Below are 24,729 nucleotides of genomic sequence, written 5' to 3' on the forward strand. Positions count from 1 at the left end.
GGTGCGGTCTGACCATTGCCTTATACAAGGGAATAATCACCTCCTTATCCCTGCTAGAAAAATTCCTATATATCATTGACAATACACCATGAGCTACTCTTACAGCCCGTCTGCACTGCTCAGAAAATTTCATATCTGCCTGCACAAACACCCCCAGTTCCCTTTCATTCTCTACCACTGTCAGTGTAGTACCACAGAGTTGATACGTTGCTCTGGGGTTGCTGTTTCCCATATGTAGTACTTCCCCATCTCTTCCATCATGCAGTATGCTTGATGACTTTTGAGGTTATGATGAACATCGTGGCATGATGCAATCTTCCTTATATTTTAAGGGTACAGCTGCGAACACCATTTTAAAGCTGTACCCTTATATTTAAAGGGTACACCTCTAAAATGGTGTTCGCAGGCTATCTCTATAATCTTGCTACCTCTACACTGCCAGATAGTGACTGGAGGGAATCTGAGTAGTGTGTATGCAGGGGTCATTGTTGAGGCCACGTTATGTCAAGGATCTGGGTATATTCTTACCATAGATGTTTCAGAACGAGGGTAGCCTGTGCAGATGTAGCTTTTTGCCGCTCCTGGAACAGAGAAGTTTTTTCTGATTTATTTCTGTTTTATTAGCTTAACTTGGCATATTAACTTATTTTCTAGAATAGCTTCCTATTTACGATACTTGTTTAAAGTAACTTAGATAGAGATTTGTAGGTATTACTTAGTATCGGTAAGGGTATCAAATCCACGTGTTGCCCGTTCGTAAATTGCCGCCATTGTAACGCAATACAAAATATCTTGAACTAGATAGCATAAGCTTAATATAGTATAGTACATAATATTGTCAATTAATCAGTAAAATCTATTACTCTTGTTGAACTTCATTGTCAATTAAATTGTACTTTTATCTATACATATAACGACTTAGGTTACGTAACATAAATAATTATAAAAATAAATAATTAATACTAACTTGATATGGAAGTTATATAAAGGGATTTAGAAGATAACACTCAATACTGAAACATAAATATAGCGTTATAACTGTGTTGGGATACAAGTTTAGGGTTTTAATTTTGTATTGAAATTGAAATTTTATTGAAATTAAATCGAAATCATGACTCAAACCAGAGCAGCAAAGCAAAAGTCTCAAGCTAATGGGTGTGCTGTGGCTCAGAGGAGAACTGAGGGGGGGGGGGGGCAGTTGCCCTCTGAATCACAGCTTTTTAAAATGCACTACTTGCTTGATGTTTGTGGAGCAGTCGGGTACGGGACATGATACTGCCATGGGGGATGTCTTTGCGCGCGATGCAAGGAGTGTAAGGAAATCAGGCAACAACTCAGCATTCTTATGGGCCTATATGAGAGCTTGAAGGACAGGGTGGATTCCCTCGAAGGATTAAAAGTAAGGGGCCCATCAAACTCCCAGCTGCCCACACCAATGCAAGAGCTTGCACTTAGTCATCGCGCAACACAGAGGCAGCCCCCAAGACACAATGCGCTGGTCCCAAAGGAACTAGTAGTTGTTGGTGACTATTGTCAGGGAAACGGGAAACATGCTTTGTGAAAAGGATAGGTGGAACAGGACCAGGGTGTGTCTGCCAGGGACAAAGGTTGATGACGTTGTAGAGGGGCTATCATCTTTTAAGGGCACAAAAGGTGATATAGTTGTACACGTTGGCACTAATGATATTAAGAGTAGGAGATCAGCGGAATTACTTAACAAGTACAGGTCACTGTTGAAAAAAAGCCGTGAATTAGAGTTAAATTTGAAAGTGTCTGCAATTCTGCCCATACACAATAGGAGGGAGTATATGATGAGAGCCCTGTCGATCAATTCGGCCCTGGAAAGATTGTGCAGGGCTCAAGGGGTAGAATTTTTTTCAGTAGTAGAATTTTTTAACAGGAGAGACTGCTTCTACAGGGATGGGATACACTTAAATAGAAAGGGTGCAAGAATGTTTGCTGATGTTATCGAGGCAGTGTTAGGTGGGTCGGAAAACTGCTAGATTGAGGGGATACAAGGACTAATAGATTAACAGTAGCCACTGGCAGAGGTGAAAGTGATTCTTGCACTGCTTCTATTGGAATGAGCTGCAGCCTGGAAAATAAGATGCAGGATATTTCAGAGACTGCTGGGAATCATTGGGGTACAAGTAAACACATGGGTTGTGTTAGGGTAGCTGAGAAAAAGAACAGGTGCACGTATACTTGCGAGTACACCAATGCTAGGAGTTTAGTAAATAAATTTGATGAATTTGAGGTATTGTTCAAAACATCAAAGGCAAATATTGTTGGGATTTCAGAGACGTGGTGTCACACAGATATAAGGAATGCAGAACTGGAATTTGGGGAGTACAATGTCTACAGAAAGGATAGACAGGATAGGAAGGGAGGAGGGGGTTATGCTATTAGTTAAGAAATACATAAAATCGAAGGAAGTGAAGCCAGTCGACATCGCTGGACAGTGCAGTGTCGAGTCAGTTTGGTATGACATAAGCATTGGGAGATCAAAATTGAGAGTAGGAGTGTGCTATAGGCCTAATGACTCTGATGAGTATAATAAGTAACTGTACAGGGAAATAGAGTGGGCCAGTAAGTCAGAGAGTCTTATAATGGGGGATTTTTATTTCCCAGATATTGAATGGAATTTGGGGGCTGGCCACTCACACACTAGCAAGGCTTTTGTGGATTTATTGGATGATTGTTTTCTACATCAGCATGTTCGGGAGGCAACTAGAGGGAGTAATACTCTTGATTTGATTATCAGTAGTGATTCTTCATGCATTAAGAATCTGCAGATAAATGAACCACTAGGTAACGTCTCTGAAATCCCACAGTGTGCTGAAGTGGGATTTACTCAAAGAGGTAACTACCATTAGGGGTAAAGGGAAGGGTTATTGCTTTCGTAAAGGTGACTGCGATGGACTGAGACAGTATTTAAATTCTATACAGTGGGACCAACTGATGATGTTACCAACAGCAAATTCAAAATGGGAAGCATTCAAAGAACCTTTCTTGGAAGCTACTAGGCTTTACATACCAACTAAGAAATATCGTTCAAGGTTTAGGCCTAAATGGATGTCAGATGAACTAATGAGACATATGGCAGAGAAGAAAAATGCATGGGATACATACAAATTAACACGTGACACAGAAGCCTATGATAGATACAAGTTGATCTGTAACCAAGTTACAAAGGAGGTTAGGGAGGTGAAGGCAGATTACGAGATATCTTTGGCAAGGGATGCAAATAAAAACAGCAAAGAGTTCTTTACTTATGTAAACTCTAGAAGGAAGGGGATGAATCAGATTGGTCCACTGGATATTGATGGGTCAACTGATGATGATCCTGCTCAGGTAGCTAACAAACTAAATGAATATTTTGCATCGACATTCACACATGAGGAGTTATTCAGCAAGGGGAATGCCAGAGGTGTATTCAACTCTGGCAGTAAGCTAGAGAATCTTGTAATCTCTGAGAGTAAAGTGGAAGAGAAATTGTTGAAGATAAACACAAGAAAGGCACCTGGAGTGGATGGGATCTATCCAGTTATACTAAAGGAGGCAGCAAAGGAAGTAAGCAAACCCTTAGCCATAATTATGAGAGCTTCCTTGGATTCAGGGGAGGTACCCATGGACTGGAGATGTGCAAATGTGACCCCAATTCACAAAGGAGGATCAAAGACTGACACAAGTAATTATAGACCTGTGAGTTTAACTTCTGTTCCCGGAAAATGAATGGAGGCACTGGTTAAAGAAGCACTGCAGGATCATCTAGACAAGACTTCAGTTATAGCTCGTACACAGCATGGTTTTGTTAAGGGGAAGTCTTGCCTGACCAATTTGATTGGATACTATGATGCAGTCACAAAAGAACTGGTTGCAAGGAATAACTTTGATATTATATACTTGGATCTTAGAAAGGCCTTTGATACTGTTGCACAGGGAAGACTGCTGCACAAATTGGAGAAGTGTGGCATTGGAGGCAAATTGCTGCTATGGATAAAGGGGTGGTTGAGGGGGAAAAGACAGAGAGTGGTAATCAATGGACATTGCTCATCGTGTACTAATGTTATTAGTGGAGTCCCTCAGAATTCAGTATTGGGTCCATTATTGTTTTCTGTATTTATAAATGATATTGATGATGGTATACCAAGCTTAATGTCTAAGTTTGCAGACAATACGAAGGTTGGCAGGGTTGTCAAGGACACTACTGACACTATGCTGCTGCAACAGGATCTGGAAAGGTTGAGCAGATGGGCTGAGATGTGGCAAATGAAGTTAAACATTGACAAATGTAAAGTACTACATATGGGAAACAGCAACCCCAGAGCAACGTATCAAATCTGTGGTACTATACTGACAGTGGTAGAGAATGAAAAGGACCTGGGGGTGGTTGTGCAGGCAGATATGAAGTTCTCTGGACAGTGCAGACGGGCTGCAAGAGTAGCTCATGGTGTATTGTCAATGATATATAGGAATTTTTCTAGCAGGGATAAGGAGGTGATTATAAGGCAATGGTCAGGCCACACCTCATTTCAAGAAGGATGTAGAGCTGCTGGAACGAGTACAGAGAAGGGCAACAAGAGTAGTGAATGGAACAAAGGGGTGCTCTTACGAAGAAAGGCTTAAGTTTTGCAAATTACAGTGTCTGGAGACTAGGCACCAGCAAGGTGATCTGATAGAGGTGTATAAAGCCTTAAATGGTTGAGCATGCTCAATGCTGATGGGATTCTTCCTCTTGCTCAGAATAATCACCCGAGAGGGCATAAATTCAAATTGAGGAAAGACAGATGTAGGATAGACGTGCGGAAATTTGCCTTTGACCAGCCGGTGGTTGATTGATGGAACAAACGTCCATCCCTTGTCATGGAAATTGATAGCCTAAATAAGTTTAAGGCTCAGCTGGACAGGTATTTCGAACGAACAGAGGAATGAAGTGGAAGTGGTTATTTTTTTTATTTTTTTTTATTTATTAATTATTTTATTTTATTTTATTTTATTTTTTTTGGCTGATGCTGCATAAGCTTGCTTTCTTGCATCAAATGCCTCTACTAATGCTAATGTGTACGCCATATCCAAAAATTTCATTACTTCATACACCATGTCCCACCCACTTTTTCTTACTATTGAATATACCATGAATTGTCAAACTAATAGAGTAAGCTTATCTGCGAAAAGATCTAAATCTCCCAAACACTTCCTAATTCATTTCACAAATATACGTGGTCTCAGTTCTAATCTCAACGATGTACATTTCCACTTGCAGTCTGCCAAACCTCATGTACTTTTTCTGACAGAATCTCATTTATCGGTTGATTCAACTACTACTCATCTCAGTTTCCTAACAGTGAGGCAATTTTCCTTGGTGATTTTAATGTTCACGACTCCAGCTGGCTTCTGTTTTATAGTCACACCGACCCAGCTGGTCGAGATGCTGGGGCTTTTGTAATTACTAATGACCTTTCACAGATTTTTCATTTATCTACAAGAATACCGGACAATCCTAACCATACAGCTAACATGCTTGATCTTTTTCTCACAAACAACCCTTCTATGTACATGGTCGAAGTGAAAGGTCCTTCAGGCACCTCACATCCAACTTGGTGATTGTCTCTTCTCCAATGGAGCCATTATATCATGGCTATTTCCAACTTCGTATTGTTTGGCATTACAAGAATGCAAAATGGGATGACCTGTGAGATTTCTTTTCTTCTTTTCCTTGGTCGGATTACTGTTTCAAAACTTCTGATATCAACGTTTGCTCAGATCGTGTCAGTAAAATTATTCTTGCAGGAATGGAATCCTTTATCCCACACTCCACTTTAAAATCTCGCCCTTTATCTAAACTTTTGTTTTCCAATAAATGTGCTAAAGCTGTTCAAGAGAAGAATGTTGCATATCATAATTGGTTTGTTTCTAATTCTTCAGTTTCATTTTCTGCCTACAGCATAGCTCCAAACAATTGTAAAGCAGTCATTAATCAGTCCAAACTAGAGTTTGAACAGGCTAAGAGTAGAAAACTTGCTTCTTGCCCTAATTGTAGCCAAGCATTCTGGTCTCTTGCCAAAGCTATTGGCCGCAACTTTTGTCCATCTCTGCTCCCACCTCTGTCCAAACCAGATGGTTCTGTTGTCACTTCAGCCAAGGATAAAGCTGACCTTCTAGCATCCCATTTTTCTTCCAGCTCGTGTATTAATGATCTTGGTAAAACACCTCCCAACATTCCCAACACAGTCCATTCAATGCCTCCTGTGGTCTTCCGTCAAAAGGATATCAGAAGGATTTTGATGAATCTTGATGCTAAGAAAGCTCCAGGTCCTGATGGTATTTCTCCACTTGTTCTCAAAACCTGTGCTCCTGAACTTACTCCTATTCTTTGCTGCCTTTTTTCACTTTCTTATTCCAAAGGTGTTTTTCCTTCTGCTTGGAAATTTGCTCATATCCAGCCAGTTCCTAAAAAGGGTGACAAATCCCTCCCATCCAATTATCGTCCCATTGCAATTACTTCTACTCTTTCTAAAGTAATGGAGAAATCAATTAACCGCCAACTCTTAAACTACCTAGAAACCTTCCGTCTGATCAATGATCACCAGTATGGATTCCGTCAGTGTAGATCCACTGGTGATATTCTGGCTTATGTTACCCATTTATGAACTAATTCAATGGAAACGTTCGGTGAAACCCAAGTAGTTGCTCTTGCCATCTCAAAGGCTTTTGATTGTGTTTGGCATAAAGGTCTTCTAAACAAGCTTCCATCTTATTGTTTGCCAACTGTTTTTAGTAATTGGTTATCCAGTTTTCTCTCTGATCGCTCACTGAGGGTGATGGTAGATGGCTCTCTGTCTTCTAACTTCTCCGTTAATGCTGGTGTCCCCCAAAGTTCAGTTCTTTCCCCCACTCTTTTCCTCTTGTATATTAATGACCTTCTTCCATTGACTGGAAATCCTATCCATAGTTTTGCCGATGATAGCACATTGCATTCCACTTTCCATTTTGAGAAACCTTGTCCTGCTCAATCAGCTTCAACTTCTCGAAAATCTGCTACCAATTCCTTAAATGCCGATCTTCAGGTAATTCTCCAGTGGGGCAAAGACAGCTTATTTGATTTCAATCCTTCTAAAACTCAGTCTTGTCTTATATCTTGCAAAAAGGATTCTTCGGCTTCTATGCTTATCTTTGGTGACACTCCGATTTCTAGGCAAAATGATATATCTCTTTTGGGGATTACCCTGACTTCTAATCTCTCTTGGCACAAGCACATTAGAAATATTGCTTCCTCTGCATCTAAAAAACTTGGTTTTCTCTTTCGCTCTCGCCGTTACTTTTCTTCCAAACAGCTGCTCACTCTGTATAAATTGCAAATCCGCCCTGCCATGGAATATTGTTCCCACATCTGGGGTGGTGCTCCCAAAACCTCTCTCAGGCTTCTTGATTCCATTCAGAAGAAGGCAGTTAGGTTAATTAATGATTCATCTCTAACAGAGTCTCTCCACTTGCTGTCTCATAGATGTACTGTTTCTGCTGCATGCCTCTTCTATAGATACTTCCATGGGCACTGTTCTTCTGAATTGGCTTCTATAATTCCCACTCTCTCTCTCTCAAAACAGTCCGAACACGTGCTGCCACCAGGCAACATCCATTTACTGCCCAACTTCAAACTCACAGAACCAACTTTTCATCTTCCTCGTTTATTCATTCAACTGCCATTTTCTGGAACGACCTTCCTTCGTATGTATTTCCTGAAAATTACAGAGTACAGAAGTTCAAGTCTAATGTCAACAAATATCTTCTTTCGTCTTCTCAACCTCCAACCCAAGCACGGTACTAAGTACTATAGGTTCTAATACCTCTCGTGTTTGGGGTGTACATAAAAAAAAAAAAAAAAATACGCAGGATGCAGAAAGGTCAGGGAATGATCACCGCATATCCCCGGAGCAATATGGCCTTAGTTGCTAATGCTCCTAAAAACCAAAAAACAAACAAACAACAAATCCTTTTACACAGCCGACCGGCTAGAAGGGTGTACAAAAATTCAAGAATTGCAATTATTTACAATATTTACAGAAGTGCATATATTTACAAAATGCGATTATTGACAAATTAAAAGGGGAAATTATTTACAGTCTCATACAAAAGTAGATGTTCAACAGATATTTCATGTTGGTCATTCTATCTTCTTTATCCTATTAGTTTCCTCGGGGGTTGTTCCTGTTCTATAGCTGAAGTAAGCTGTGCACTTCAGAGAGACTCTTCACTGCTTGCTTTTGGAATATTTCACCGGGTCTATTGCCAATGAATTGAAAAGGTTGATTGTGTTGTTTGGGAAGAAATTCTGCAGACAGCACAGGTTGGACAGTATAGAATGTAATGATAGGTAGGGGTTGTCATTTATTAACAAAAAGGGAAATTATTTACAGTCTCATACAAAAGTAGATGTTCAACAGTTATTTCATGTTGGTCATTCCATCTTCTTTATCCAGCATGTGGAGTACAAATAAGCCTCAAAAATGGGCACTGGTAAGATCTGAGAAAGAAGAAGAATATTCCTGGATGCTAAGTGAACAAGGGATGGAAGTCTGTTCCACCAACCACCACCCGCTGGCTAAAGGCAAATTTCCGCTCGTCTATCCTACGTCTGTCTTTCCTCAATTTGAATTTATGCCCTCTCAGGTGATTATTCTGAGCAAGAGGAAGAATCCCATCAGCATTGAGCATGCTCAACCATTTAAGGCTTTATACACCTCTATCAGATCACCTTGCTGGTGCCTAGTCTCCAGACACTGTAATTTGCAAAACTTAAGCCTTTCTTCGTAAGAGCACCCCTTTGTTCCATTCACTAATCTTGTTGCCCTTCTCTGTACTCGTTCCAGCAGCTCTACATCCTTCTTGAAATTAGGTGTGGCCTGACCATTGCCTTATAATCACCTCCTTATCCCTGCAAGAAAAATTCCTATATCATTGACAATACACCATGAGCTACTCTTGCAGCCCGTCTGCAATGCTCAGAGAACTTCATATCTGCCTGCAAAACCACCCCAGGTCCCTTTCATTCTCTACCACTGTCAGTGTAGTACCACAGAGTTGATACATTGCTCTGGGGTTGCTGTTTTCCATATGTAGTACTTTACATTTGTCAATGTTAAATTTCATTTGCCACCTCTCAGCCCATCTGCTCAACCTTTCCAGATCCTGTTGCAGCAGCATAGCATCAGTAGTGTCCTTGACAACCCTGCCAACCTTCGTATCGTCTGCAAACTTGGACATTAAGCTTGATGTACCATCATCAGTATCATTTATAAATACAGAAAACAATAATGGACCCAACACTGAACCCTGAGGGACTCCACTAATAACATTAGTCCACGATGAGCAGTGTCCATTGATTACCACTCTCTGTCTTCTCCCCCTCAACCACCCCTTTATCCATAGCAGCAATTTGCCTCCAATGCCACACTGCTCCAATTTGTGCAGCAGTCTTCCATGTGCAACAGTATCAAAAGCCTTTCTAAGATCCAAGTATATAATATCAAAGTTATTCCCTGCATCCAGTTCTTTTGTGGCTGCATCATAGTATCCAATCAGATTGGTCAGGCAAGACTTCCCCTTAACAAAACCATGCTGTGTCCGAGCTATAACTGAAGTCTTGTCTAGATGATCCTGTAGTGCTTCTTTAACCAGTGCCTCCATTAATTTTCGTGGAACAGAAGTTAAACTCACAGATCTATAATTACTTGTGTTAGCCTTTGATCCTCCTTTGTGAATTGGGGTCACATTTGCACATCTCCAGTCTGTGGGTACCTTCCCTGAGTCCAAGGAAGCTCTCATAATTATGGCAATACACTTCTTTTGCTTACTTCCTTTGCTGCCTCTTTTAATATAACTGGATAGATCCCATCCGCCCCAGGTGCCTTTCTTGTGTTTATCTTCAACAATTTCTCTTCCAATTTACTCTCAGTTATTACAAGATTCTCTAGCTTACTGCCAGAGTTGAATACACCTCTGGTATTCCCCTCGCTGAATAACTCCTCATGTGTGAATGTCAAAGCAAAATATTCATTTAGTTTGTTAGCTACCTGAGCAGAATCATCAACAGTATGAATGAGAGACCACATCTCAAAAATAATTGCATAAAAGTAAAAACAAAGCACATCTGCAGATTCTAATTAAAAGAGTTAATAGAAAGTGCCCTGTAGCAGACAAAAGTGCCTTAATATCCTTGCTTCTGACTGAATAGCCAGACCCATAAGGAAAAAGCATTAAATGCAAATGACGATATCTCATGTTCACTTCTCATGCTTAGCAACCTAAATCTGTGAGGACAAAAATCTTACCGCTGGTATTCTTCTGCCCATTAAATCTGATGGCAGCATCCCACTTGCACAAAGACTTTGAAAATAAGCAATTTTGGCTGAAATTGCCAGAGCTCCCAAACGTAGCCAGCAAAACGGCTTTGAACTGTTCATGTAAAAAATATATATATAAAGATAAATAGTAAAATTTAATAAATAAATAAATAAAATACAGTTGCCCTCCACTATAGTGTGGTTCACTCAGCACTTGTTTGCTATAGCAGTCTGTATATTTGATGCACAATTGGAAAAAAACTTTTTTTAATGCTCTTTGAATACATTTTCTAATCAACTGTGATTCATTGTGCATACTTTCAGAGCTGAGTTCTTTGATTTCTCTATTAAAAATTGTTTACAGTTGATACCGCAATTAACAAAAAAGGGTTGAATTGGAAATGCAGCAAAACATTTCTAATTTATGACAAGGAGAAACTTTAAAAGTGTCTGTTTATTGCCCCAAATGTTATTTTTCATGCACACAAGTAATTTACATCTCTTAATTTTCAGTTGCTGTTTTTACTGGCACAAGTTTCCTGTGTCCGTGGTTCTAAAACACTATGATTATTCAATGCTGTAGGTGAAAAATTAAATAAATGCAGTCATGTGCACCATTTTTGCATATTACAAAAATATGCACTATACACATCCTCCTGCCCAGTGGTTTTATGGGAAAGGCACACCGACTAGGGCATTCTAATTATCTGAAGTTTATTAAACTTCTCTTTAGGATCAGTAATTTCTGCTGCACACTGCAAGTGTCACTACCAAATGCTGTTTTCAGTTTAGTTTTGGTTTCTAGTCAGTTCTGGTTTAGGTATTGTTTATGTACATTTTGTGTCTATGCAGTTGATTTTAGTTTACCTTATAGGTGGTTTCAACTTCTCTCTGTTTTTTTTTTTTTTAATGGTCTCAAAGAGATCAAATGAGTCGGCTAGTACTAATAGAAGAATGTGGAAAGCCAATCCTGATCATCTAAACACAATTTCCCCTTAACAGATCCTTAGTTTTGTAGCCTTCAGAATTCTGTTTAATGTGAAAGGTTCAACTCATTTTTAATTGTAAATTTCAAGCAAAACACTTTATCCCTTACATTACACTAGATATGTAATTAGTGAAATACCTGGCAATAGTTAGCTGGCAGTTTTCATAAGATTATGCAGCATTTATCAAGATTACTGGTATTCTGAAGATATTATGTTTTATATCATATATTTATGTTAATCTGATTATTTTATAATTTCAGAGATGGTATAATTTCAGTAATATTTTTTATCTTGGCTTAGGCTACAAGGCTTGGACTTATGCTCACTTTAGAGACAGCATTGTTATTCTCAAGTTAACCTAAATTACTGATATTGTTTTTAGTCAAATAGCATTACCAAAAGAAGTAAAGTTGCTATTAATTTAAAATCAAGGGCACCACACTATTAACATCCTTTTTGCCCTTGTAGTCATCATTGGAAAGACCAGAATGTCCTTAAGACATTGTCATGCATTGTCTGCATGGAATGCAGACAATGCATGATGTCATCAGATTATTCTAATATCTGTATTTAAATATAATGCTTCTTTCTCTACTGCTTTCCAGTAGGGACAATGCAACTCATAATGTGATCCATTGCATTTTCGTTTCAACCTTTTAAGTCTGCATTGTTACTTTTGTCTCTATCTTAAATTTGTATTGCTCTTCCTCCCTCCCCCTATTTAAAAAATTTTGTATGTTCATGACCACCTCTCTTTCTCCATTAATTTTTAACTTAATCTTTCATTCAATTTTCTTTAATTACTTTTTTATATAATTATAAAAATTAATACAAATAATTGATTTTTGTTAATTCTGATTTGTTTTGTTATTTTGCATAATTGCATTTCATTTGATTGGTTGGAGTCTTTGCATAGAAATTTGAATTTTATTTTATTTATTTTTTTTGTTAATTTCAGCTATAGAGAGCAATGGCCATGCCATATAGTTTATACTTTTGAGTTCGATTTGTTTATTATTTATTTGCCTTGTACAAAGACATCTATGCTTGATAACAGTGTCACTCTTGCAATGACTAAGGAACTCATAAAGGATGATATTCCCCGATGAATGTAGTCTTTGTGGGTTTCCTGCCTTGATTTTAATTCTTTTATCATTGTTTTTTTTTAAGTTAACTTCATTTATTGAATGATCATGTATGTGCATTACTATAGGTGGGTGTCAGTATTAGCAATTAGTTTTTCTTTAATTTAATTTTGATTCATTTATTTTATTTTAATTGTTATGGTAATTTGGGTGACAGAAAATTAAATTCACATCTTGCTAAGTATGACCTTAATCGCTAAATTAGGATGTGATATTACAGTGTTTTTTACTACATTAATAATAATAATAATAATAATAATAATACATATTAATCCTTAATTAATAATTAAAACACCTGCAGCACTTCCTTCTTCACTAAGAAATACAATTTATAATATATTTTGTATTTCAATTTGAGTGCACTAAAGGAAATGTAATTTTTTTTTTTTGAGAAATTTAATATGCAGGGGTAAAAAATGACAGTGGTTTCTGATAATCTCAGTAGATGAGAAATAAAACTATGGTTGCAGATTCTGGTCAGCAAAAATTGTGTATACCACTGTAATATAAATATGCCTCCATCATTTTGGTGAGCATTTATTTATTCCTTAATAATTTGATATGTTTTAGTCATATCCTCATGAGAGTGTTATTTTGCTTTTCAGTATGTAGCATTTTTCTTTATACACATATTGGAAAATTGGACAGGAAAAATAATAATTTATTTAACATTATATAGATAAAGAGCACAAAAGATGACTTACAATTAAAAGTTAAAGACTTGGAAACCAGTAATCAACAATTAGTTGAAGAAATTGAGGGATGTAAATGTGAGCTAGAAAAACTTCGTAGTCAATTACCTACACCTCATACAATGGAGCCTGAACAATATAAAAATTATGTAATTGCAAAAATGGCTGAGGAAAAGGTGAAAGAGCTAGAGGAGGAATTAAAACAAAAGGTAAAAAATCATATTTTCCTCTCTTTAAATCTTTTAATTTTGTTCTGTTAAATGAAATGAAAAATTATAAATGCATAAATCCATTTAGTCCATATACTACACTGATATCATCATCATCATCATCAGCCATTTTCAATCCACTGCAGGATGAAGGCCTCTCCAGCAACTTTCCAATTCCTTCTGTTTTGAGCACTGGCCATCCATTTACTACCCACAAACTCATGAATTTCATCTATCCATCTCCGCCTTTGTCTTCCAGGTTTTCTTCTAGCTCCTCTTGGATACCATTCTGTTATTTTCTTAGTCCATCTGCCATCATGTCTTCGAGCTATGTGTCCTGCCCAAGACCATTTTAGTTCTTTAGTTTTGATAAGAATGTCCTTTACTTGAGTTTGCTGCCTAATCCATGTGTTTCTCTTCTTATCTAACAGTCTGATTCCCAATATAATTCGTTCCATTCTTTGCTGTGTAGTTCTCAGTTTCTCTTCCATTCTTTTAGTGAGTGCCCAAGTTTCACTTCCATAAGTCATGGTGGGGAGTATACACTGGTTCATTATTTTACGTTTCAGACAAACTGGGATATTGCTCTTCAGTATGTGACTATATTTTCTGAATGCTATCCATCCAAAATTTATTCTTCTCTCGACTTCTAGCCATTTATCATTATTACAGCTAATAACTTGTCCCAGATAAGTATATGACTCCACCTTTTCAATTACTGCTCCTTCAATCATTATTTCCCTTTCTATGGCATACTTGTTCATCATTACTTTTGTTTTAGCCATATTCATCTTTAGTCCAAAATCCTTACTAACAGTGCATAACTGATTAAGATTTTCCTCTAATTCTTTGGGATCGTGGCTTATGACCACAATGTCATCTGCAAATCGTAAATGGTTTAGGTACTCTCCATTCACACTGACTCCTTTCTGCAACCAGTCTAGTCTTCTGAAAGCTTCCTCAAGGGCAGCAGTAAACAGATTCGGAGATATTGTGTCTCCTTGTCAAACTCCTTTCTCAATTCTAAATTTCCTACTGTCTTTGTCTAGTCTAATAAAGGTGGTAGCACTCTCATAAATTTTCTTCAAAATCATAATATATGGGGTATCTATGCCTTGTCTTTGCAGTGCCCGAAACATTGCCTAATGCTATATGGGCGCCTCCGTAGCCAGGTGGGAAGGAACAGCAGTGCGTAGCACACGCTTTTTGATTAGACCGGGGTTCGAGCCTGTCACCACCAAATACAGAGGATGCGAAAAGGTCAGGGAATGACCGCCGCATATTCCCAGAGCAATATGGCCTTAGTTGTTAATGCTCCTAAAAACCAAACAACAACTTATGCTGTATGGAGTCAAATGCCTTTTCATAATCCACAAATGCCAGGCATAATGGTGTTTTATATTCATTTGCTTTCTCCATTAGCTGTGATATTACGTGAAGGTGATCCATAGATGAGAATCCTGTCCTAAAGCCAGCTTGCTCTTTTGGTTGATTCTCATCAAGTATTCTTTCTAATCTGTTGGTAATGATCCTTGTGAACGACTTGTAGATGTGGGATAACAAGCTAATTGGTCTATAATTTCCAATTTCTGATATATCTCCTTTCTTATGCAGCAAAACTATGATTGCATTATTCCACTCCTTAGGCGTCACACCTTTTCTAATGCACTTTGTGAAGAGCCTTGCCAGTTTTTGTGTTATGTCTCTTCCTCCCAATTTTAACAACTCTTCAGTAACTTCATCTTCCCCCAGGGCCTTCTGATTCTTCATTTTCTTCAATGCATGTTCTACCTCATCAGGAAGAATATCGGGTATGTCCTATGTGTTGCTACTTTGCAATCCATCTTCCCCACTTCTGGCATCATTCCCCTGCTCCTGGTATAATTCTCTATAGTAGTTTTCTGTTATTTGAATTATGCCTTCTCTGCTGTTTATAAGTACACCATCGCTATTCTTCAGTTTCAGTATCATTTGTCTTTCTGTATTACTTTTTTTTTTTTTTATGTGAACCCCAAAACACGAGAGGTATTAAAACCTATAGTATTTAGTACCGTGCTTGGGTTGGAGGTTGAGAAGACGAAAGAAGGTATTTGTTGACATTGGACTTGAACTTCTGTACTCTGTGATTTTCAGGAAATACATACGAAGGAAGGTCTTTTTTTTTTTATGGAAACCCCAAACACGAGAGGTATTATAGTACCTATAGCTTAGTACCATGCTTGGTTTGGAGGTTGAAAAGATGAGAAAATATATTTGTTGACTTTAGACTTGAACTTCTATAGACTGTAATTTTCAGGAAATGCGAATGAAGGAAGGTTGTTCCAGAAAACGGCAGTTGAATGAATAAATGAGGAAGATGAAAAGTTGGTTCTGTGGGTTTGAAGTTGGACAGTAAATGGATGTTGGCTGGTGGCGGCATGTGTTCGGACTGGTTTGAAAGAGGGTGTGGGAATTATAGAAGCCAATTCAGAAGAACAGTGCCCATGGAAGTATCTGTAGAAGAGGCATGCAGCAGAAACAGTACGTCTATGAGAAAGCGAGTGGAGACTCTGTTAGAGATGAATCATTAATTAACCTAACTGCCCTCTTCTGAATGGAATCAAGAAGCCTGAGAGAGGTTTATGGGGCACCACCCCAGATGTGAGAACAATATTCCATGGCAGGGTGGATTTGCGATATCATTTTGCCTAGAAATCGGAGTGTCACTAAAGATAAGCATAGGAGCAGAAGAATCCTTTTTGCGAGATATAAGACAAGACTGAGTTTTAGAAGGGTTGAAATCAACTAAGTTGTCTTTGCCCCACTGGAGAAATTTCTGAAGATCGGCATTTAAGGAATTGGTAGCAGATTTTCGAGAAGTTGAAGCTGATTGAGCAGGGCAAGGTTTCCCAAAATGGAAAGTGGAATGCAATGTGCTATCATCGGCAAAACTATGGATAGGATTTCCAGTCAATGGAAGAAGGTCATTAATATACAAGAGGAAAAGAGTGGGGGAAAGAACTGAACCTTGGGGGACACCGGCATTAATAGAGAAGTTAGAAGACAGAGAGCCATCTACCATCACTCTCAGTGAGCGATCAGAGAGAAAACTGGATAACCAATTACTAAAAACAGTTGGCAAACCATAAGATGGAAGCTTGTTTAGAAGACCTTTATGCCAAACACGATCAAAAGCCTTTGAGATGGCAAGAGCAACTATTTGGGTTTCACCGAACCTTTCCATTGAATTAGTCCATAAATGGGTAACATAAGCCAGAATATCACCAGTGGATCGACACTGATGGAATCCATACTGGAGATCATTGATCAGATGGAAGGTTTCAAGGTAGTTTAAGAGTTGGCAGTTAATTGATTTCTCCATTACTTTAGAAAGAGTAGAAGTAATTGCAATGGGACGATAATTGGATGGGAGGGATTTGTCACTCTTTTTAGGAACTGGCTGGATATGAGTAAATTTCCAAGCAGAAGGAAAAACACCTTTGGAATAAGAAAGTGAAAAAAGCCGGCAAAGAATAGGAGTAAGTTCAGGAGCACAGGTTTTGAGAACAAGTGGAGAAATACCATCAGGACCTGGAGCTTTCTTAGCATCAAGATTCATCAAAATCCTTCTGATATCCTTTTGACATAAGACCACAGGAGGCATTGAATGGACTGTGTTGGGAATGTTGGGAGGTGTTTTACCAAGATCATTAATACACAAGCTGGAAGAAAAATGGGATGCTAGAAGTTCAGCTTTATCCTTGGCTGAAGTGACAACAGAACCATCTGGTTTGGACAGAGGTGGGAGCAGAGATGGACAAAAGTTGCGGCCTGTAGCTTTGGCAAGAGACCAGAATGCTCGGCTACCATTAGGGCAAGAAGCAAGTTTTCTACTCTTAGCCTGTTCAAACTCTAGTTTGGACTGATTAATAACTGCTTTACAACTGTTGCGAGCTTTGGTGTAGGCAGAAAATGAAACTGAAGAATTAGAAACAAGCCAATTACGATATGCAACATTCTTCTCTTGAACAGCCTTAGCACATTTATTGGAAAACCAAGGTTTAGATGAAGGACGAGATTTTAAAGTGGAGTGTGGGATAAAGGATTCCATTCCTGCAAGAATAATTTCACTGATACGATCTGAGCAAACGTTGACATCAGAAGTTTGGAAACAGTAATCCGACCAAGGAAAAGAAGAAAAGAAGTCTCGCAGGTCATCCCATTTTGCATTCTTGTAATGCCAAACAACACGAGGTTGGGAATAGCCATGAGATAAAGGTTCCATTGGAGAAGAGACAATCACCAAGTTTTGATCTGAAGTGCCTAAAGGACCTCTCACTTCGACCGTGTGCTTAGAACGGTTGTTTGTGAGAAAAAGATCAAGCGTATTGGCTATATAATTAGGATTTTCCGGTATTTTATTGTAGGTAAGTGAACAATCTGTGCTAGGTCATTAGTAATTGCAAAAGCCTCAGCATCTCGACCTGCTGGGTCGGTGTGACTAGAAAACGGAAGCCAGCTGCTGTTGTGAACATTAAAATCACCAAGGAAAATTACCTCACTGTTAGGAAAGTTGGACTGGAGAAAGTCAAGTTGCAAAGAGAGGAAGTCAGAGAGCTCCAAGTGATTAGTGGAGTTGGGAGAACGGTAGAGACAACAGATGAATTTGAAACAGTGAGGTAGAGAGATTTTAAGCCAGAGAAGATCAAAGAGAGGAAATTCCAAATTGCCAAGTCTCTGACTGGGAATATCAGAACGGACATATGCACAAGTACCACCTTTGAGGCGAAAGGAATCATACAGCGAATAATTTGGGCATCTGAGATGAGCAGTAGTTGAATCAACCAATAACTCAGATTCTGTCAGAAAAAGTACATGGGGTTTGGCAGACTGCAAGTGGAAATGGACATCGTTGAGATTAGAATTGAGACCCCATATATTTGTAAAATGAATTAAGAAGTTCTTGGGTGGTTTAGATCTTTTTGCAGATAAGCTTGCTCTACTAGTTTGACAATTCATGGTGTATTCAATAGTAAGAAAAAGTGAGTGGGACATGCTGTATGAAGTAATGAAATTTTTGATATGGCATTTGTTTGTTTGTTGTTATTTGGTTTTTAGGAGCATTAGCAACTAAGGCCATATTGCTCCGGGATATGCGGTGGTCATTCCTGAATGACCTTTCCGCATCCTCCGTATTTGGTGGTGACGGGCTCGAACCCCGGTCTAATCAAGAAGCGTGTGCTACGCACTGCTGCTCCTTCCCACCTGGCTACGGAGGCGCCTTGATATGGCGTACACATGGTAAGAATATACCCAGATCCTTGACATAACGTGGCCTCGACAATGCTCCCTGCATACACACTACTCGGACTCTCTCTAGTCACTATCTGTCAGAGTAGAGGTAGCAAGATTATACACTAGCTGATCTGGAAGCCTCCTAGAGAGTTACCAATAGTTTCAGTCCGGTGTACTAACTAGCGGCCGGCCTGCGAATACCATTATAGAGCTGTACTCTCGAAATGTAAGGAATATTGGATCTCGCCACGACGTTCATCATAATCTCGAAAGTCATCAATCATACTGCATGATGGTAGAGATAGGGAAGGGTTTGACCGTAACTTAGCTCTAGAGACTAAACATGGGGTCCACCACTTCAAGCCTCCAATAAGCAAAGTGGTGGTATTTCACTGGTTGATGAGAGTCATCTACCACCTAGTACTTGCCTGGTAACGTAGAGGGGCGGCGTTCCTCCATGTGGTGTGGGCGCCACACCTCGACCCCTGCTTATGTTGGTTCACACCTGGGTGGTCACCCACCATCTACTTGTACATGGAGGTTATACCCAGGATGACTAACAGTCCCACCATCCTGAATGTGCAAGCAGAGGATTTGGCTGTCACAGACCGTCCGGACTTCTCCGAAATTGGGTACACTTGACTTGAGTGTCCCCCGAATATCAGTTCCATCAGCGTTTTAGACTCCCAGGTAGCAAGTACAGCTTGTGGCTGCTGATTTAAATCCTTTGTTTTCCCTTAATGCTTGTTCTACTTTCTTGTGTTAAATCTTCTTATGTCCTCTCTGAGTCTCTTTCTAATGGCTCTGCATAACTCAGTATACTCAATTTTCTCTCTGTCAGTATTTTTCTTGCTTTTCATTTGTCGTCTTCGGTTCATCATGACAAGTGTTTCTTGCCTAATTTTTTCTTCTTTGGATTTCTTTTTACCTATACGTTTCTTGGGCTTTATCACTTTCAGAAAGTTGTAATATTCCTCGTCGATATCTTGGTCCTCAGCAGTCTGCAGAAACTCAAACTTGTTCTTAGGTTCTAGTACATACTGCTTTTTCTCCTCTTCTGTTATTTCCAAGACCTTTGTATTATTTACTCGAGTCAGTTTTTTCCTTTCCTACATCTATATCAAGTGTACATCTTACAATTCTGTGATCACTTCCAACATTTACCTTATTTAGGTTGGTAACATCATTCACAATATATCTTCTGTTAGTGAGGATGAAGTCGATTTCATTAGTAGTTAACCATTTGGACTCTTCTATGTCCACTTTCTGTTCACCCTTTTCTTGAAAAAAGTGTTCATTACTGACATTGCTCGAGATTCTGCAAATTTCACAAGTCTTTCACATCTTTCATTTCTTTCACCAATTCCAAAATTTCCTATAGTATCCCGTTCTGTGCTGTTTTGTTTCTTTCCAACCTTAGCATTGAAGTCCCCCATAATAATAGTGTAGTGGGTTTTCTGTTCATCTAGAAGACTCTCAATTTTGGTGTACATTTCTTCAACCTCTTCATCATCATGGCACGATGTTGGTGCATAAATCATTATAATCTTTAGCTTGTACCTCTTAGAGATCTTGAGTATTAGTCTTGACACCCTTGGTGATGTACTTTTGAATTCAAAAATGTTGTTTTTAAAATCTTTATGGACCAGAAACCCAACTCCACCTTCACTCCTTTCACTGTTTCCATTGGTGTACAGCAGATTTCCACTTGATAAACTTATAAGTGATTCATTCCTTCTTCTTGTTTCAGCCAAACCGATGATATTCCAATTCACATTTTCTAATTCCTTTTCCAGCTCTAATATCCTGTCTTCACTGATGAGTGATCTTACATCATAACAGGCCAAGTTCAGTTTCCGTGCATGGCAGCCTGGTCGTACCCAGAGATTCTTAGCACCCTCTGCTTCCGCTCTGATCCTCTCGCTGCCTTAAGAGGGAGAGTGAAAGCTGCTGGGGACTGAGGGCCATTTCTTTTGTCGTGCTGTCATATGCTGGAGGGTTTGGTCTTTTCCTCTTCACGCTGACCAGGCGTCCTGAAGAGAAACACTCTACACGTTTGTTGCCACCTAAGTGACGTAATGGGGCTTACCATCGAGAAGGTGTGCATGAGTGGATTTTAGGGAGGCAGGCCAACCAGACTTCTCCTAAATCTTCTGTAATAGAGAGATATTGGATCCATCAGTGTTTTAGGCTGAGTGTCTGATAACAAACAGGATACCTGTTCCCCTCTAAGCCTGATATATCACTGATATATCAGATCTTAATTCATAAAAATTTATGAATTAAGAGTTGAGAGTCACTGCGGTAGAAGTAAACACATGGGTTGTGTTAGGGTAGCTAAGAATAGGAACAGGTGCATGTATATCTGTGTATACACCAATGCTAGGAGCAGGTGCTTCCATAGCCAGGTGGGCAGGAGCAGCAGTGTGTAGCACATGCTTCTTGATTATACCGGGGTTCGAGCCCGTGAGCACCAAATACGGAGGATGTGGAAAGGTTAGGAAATGACAACTGCATATCCCCGGGGCAATATAGCCTTAGTTGCTAATGCTCCTAAAAACCAAATAACTAACAGACAAACAATGCTAGGAGTTTTGATGAATTTGAGGTGTTGGTCAAAACATCAAAGGCAGATATTATTGGGATATCAGAGACGTGGTGTCACACAGATATAAGGAATGCAGAACTGGAATTTGGGGAGTACAGAAAGGACAGACAGGATAGGAAGGGAGGAGGGGTTAGGCTATTAGTTAAGAAACACATAAAATCCAAGGAAGTGCAGCCAGTCGAGATTGCTGAACAGTGCAGTGTTCAGTCAGTTTGATGTGACATAAGCACTGGGAGATCAAAATTGAGAGTAGGAGTGTGTTATAGGCCTAATGAATCTGATGAGTATAATAAAAAACTGTACAGGGAAATGGATGGGCCAGTAAATCGGAGAGTCTTATAATGGGGGATTTTATCCCAGATATTGACTGGAATTTGTGGGTTGGTTACTCACACACTAGCATGGCTTTTGTGGATTTATTGGATGATTGTTTTCTACATCAGCGTGTTCGGAAGGCAAGAAGAGGGAGTAATACTCTTATTCTGATTATCAGTAGTGATTCTTCATGCATTAAGAATTTGCAGATAAAGGAACCACTAGGTGGCAGTGATCATGGTGTGCCCAAGTGGGATTTACTCAAAGAGGTAACTACCATCTGGGGTAAAGGGAAGGATTTTTGCTTTCGTAAAGGCAAACTAGGTAGTCTTAGACAGTATTTAAATTCTATATGGTGGGACCAACTGATGAGGTTACCAACAGTAAATTCAAAATGGGACGCATTCAAAGAATTAATCTTGGAAGCTACTAGGCTTTACATACCAACTAAGAAATATTGTTCAAGGTTTAGGCCTAAATGGATGTCACATGAACTAATGAGACATGTGGCAGAGAAGGAAAATGCATGGGATACATATAAATTAATGGGTGACATGGAAGCCTATGATAGATATAAGCTGGTCTGTAACCAAGTCACAAAGGAGATTAGGCAGGCAAAGGCAGATTATGAGAAATCTTTGGTAAAGTAAGCAAAGAGTTTTTTACCTATGTAAACTCTAGAAGGAAAGGGATGAATCAGATTGGTCCACTGGATATTGATGGTTCAACTGTTGATGATCCTGCTCAGAAAGCTAACAAACTAAATGAATATTTTGCATCTACATTCACACGAGTTATTCAGAGTGGGGAATGCTGGAAACGAATTAAACTCTGGCAGTGAGCTAGATGATTTTGTAATAACTGAGAGGAAAGTGGAGGAGAAATTGTTGAAGATAAACATAAGAAAGGGACCTGGGATGGATGGAATCTATCCAGTTATATTAAAGGAGGCAGCAAAGGAAGTAAGCAAAACTTAGCCATAATTATGAGAGCTTCCTTGGACTAAGGAGAGGTATCTATGGACTTGAGATGTGCAAATGTGACCCCAATTCACAAAGGAAGATCAAAGGGCTACACAAGTAATTATAGACCTGTTAGTTTAACTTCTGTTCCAGGAAAATTAATGGAGGCACTGGTTAAAGAAGCACTGCAGGATCATTTAGACACGACTTCAGTTATAGCTCGGACACAGCATTGTTTCAATAAGGGGAAGTCTTGTCTGACCAATTTGATTGGATACTACAATGCGGTCACAAAGGAACTGGATGCAGGGAATAACTTTGATATCATATATTTGGATCTTAGAAAGGCTTTTGATACTGTTGCACATGGAAGACTACTGCACAAATTGGAGCAGTGTGGCATTGGAGGCAAAATGCTGCTAAGGATAAAGGGATAGTTGAGTAGCAGAAGACAGAGAGTGGTAATTAATGGACACTGCTCTTTGTGGACTAATGTTGTTAGTGGAGTCCCTCAAGGTTCAGTGTTGTGTCCATTGTTGTTTTCTGTATTTATAAATGATATTGGTGATGGTATATCAGGATAATGTCCAAGTTTGCAGACGATACGAAAGCTGGCAGGGTTGTGAAGGACACTAATGACAGTATGCTGCTGCAACAGGATCTAGAAAAGTTGAGCAGATGGGCTGAGAGGTGGCAAATGAAGTGCTTCCCATATGTAGTACTTTACATTGACAAATGTAAAGTACTACATATGGGAAGCAGTAACGATATGAAGTTTTCTGAGCAGTGCAGACGTCTGCAAGAGTAGCTCATGGTGTCTTGTCAATGATATACAGGAATTTTTCTAGCAGGGATTAGGAGGTGATTATCACCTTATATAAGGCAACGGTCAGGCCACAACTTGAGTTCTGTATACAGGTCTAGAGGGCTCATTTTAAGAAGGGTGTAGAGTTGTTGGAACGAGTAGAGAAAGGCAACAAGATTAGTGAATGGAACAAAGGGTTGCTCTTACAAAGAAAGGCTTAAGTTTTGCAGATGTCTGGAGACTAGGCACGTGCGAGGTGATCTGATTGAGGTGTATAAAGCCTTGACTGGTTGAGCATGCTCAATGCTGATGGGATTTTTCCTCTTGCTCAGAATAATCACCTGAGAGGGCATAAATTCAAATTGAGGAAAGACAGTTGTAGGATAGATGTGCGGAAGTTTGCCTTTAGCCAGCTGGTAGTTGATTTGTGGAACAGACTTCGATATTTTGTTGTGGAAGTTGATAGCCAAAATAAATTTAAGGCTGAGCTGGACAGGTATTTGGAATGAACAGAGGGGTGAAATGGGAGCGTTTCTTTTTTTTTTTTTTTCCTTTTGGCTGATGCTGCATAAGCTTACTTTCTTGCATTTTATGCCTCTACTAATGCTAAAAGTCCCTTCACAAGTTTGTAAGCCTATAACTTTAGGTATTTTGAACTTAGTAAATGATATCAAGACTTAATAAAAGCTCTTTCAGTATTTCTCAGTGACTAATTGTTAAGAACGTGTGCATGTACACTGAAAGGACAGAATTCAAGGGATACTTGGTTGCTGGGCAATGCAACACTGTTATCCCTCTCGCTAGTGGAAGAACCCACTGTTTGGCATATATATAAGTACACTGCGTTCACGTAAACAGTAATTTGATGTCAGTATGGATAAACATTTTGAATTAACCGACTTTGAAAGAGGGATGATAGTGGGTGCTCAACACATCCGTCACCCAGTCGTGGAAGTGGTACAGAAATTGCACTATCCCCATTTGACAGTATCAAGAGTGTACTGGGAATATGCCAATTCTGGAATAACATCTATCTCATTGTGGACAGTGCTGTGGGTGGAGAAAGGTGGGGGATGAACATGGCTGGCGACGTGTCTCGCATTGTCTCAGCCAACCGGAGAGTGACAGTGGCACAAATCACCACGGACTTTAATGAGGGAGATGCCAGAAACTTCTCCACCATGACCATCAGGCAATCATTAGCTGCAATAGGTTATAAGAGCCGCCGACCCACCAGAGTCCTATTGCTAACACCAGACTTCACACTTCAACTGGGTGAAAGAACATCGGCACTGGACTTTGGATGATTTGAGATGGGTCTCCTGGTCCATTGAGTCCCATCCATATATTTCGAGTGGACAGGAGGGGGCACATCTGGCGGAAGCTG

At 39.4% G+C, this 24,729-nt stretch overlaps 1 protein-coding gene across 1 annotated transcript in view; it reads left to right on the forward strand.

The window, feature by feature from the left end:
• LOC150080439 (centrosomal protein of 290 kDa-like) overlaps window positions 1–24,729 on the forward strand; it is a 124,466-nt gene that overhangs the window by 67,064 nt on the left and 32,673 nt on the right. Inside the window, exon 6 of the mRNA XM_090380693.1 lies at window positions 13,157–13,378. Within this exon, the coding sequence (XP_090236819.1) occupies window positions 13,157–13,378 (222 nt within the window). The remainder of the gene's footprint in view (window positions 1–13,156; window positions 13,379–24,729) is intronic.

This window comes from Mastigoproctus giganteus, chromosome 9 (assembly GCF_048544385.1).
Source record: "Mastigoproctus giganteus isolate SK-2022 chromosome 9, ASM4854438v1, whole genome shotgun sequence".
In the NCBI taxonomy this organism is placed as follows: Eukaryota; Metazoa; Arthropoda; class Arachnida; order Uropygi; family Thelyphonidae; genus Mastigoproctus; species Mastigoproctus giganteus.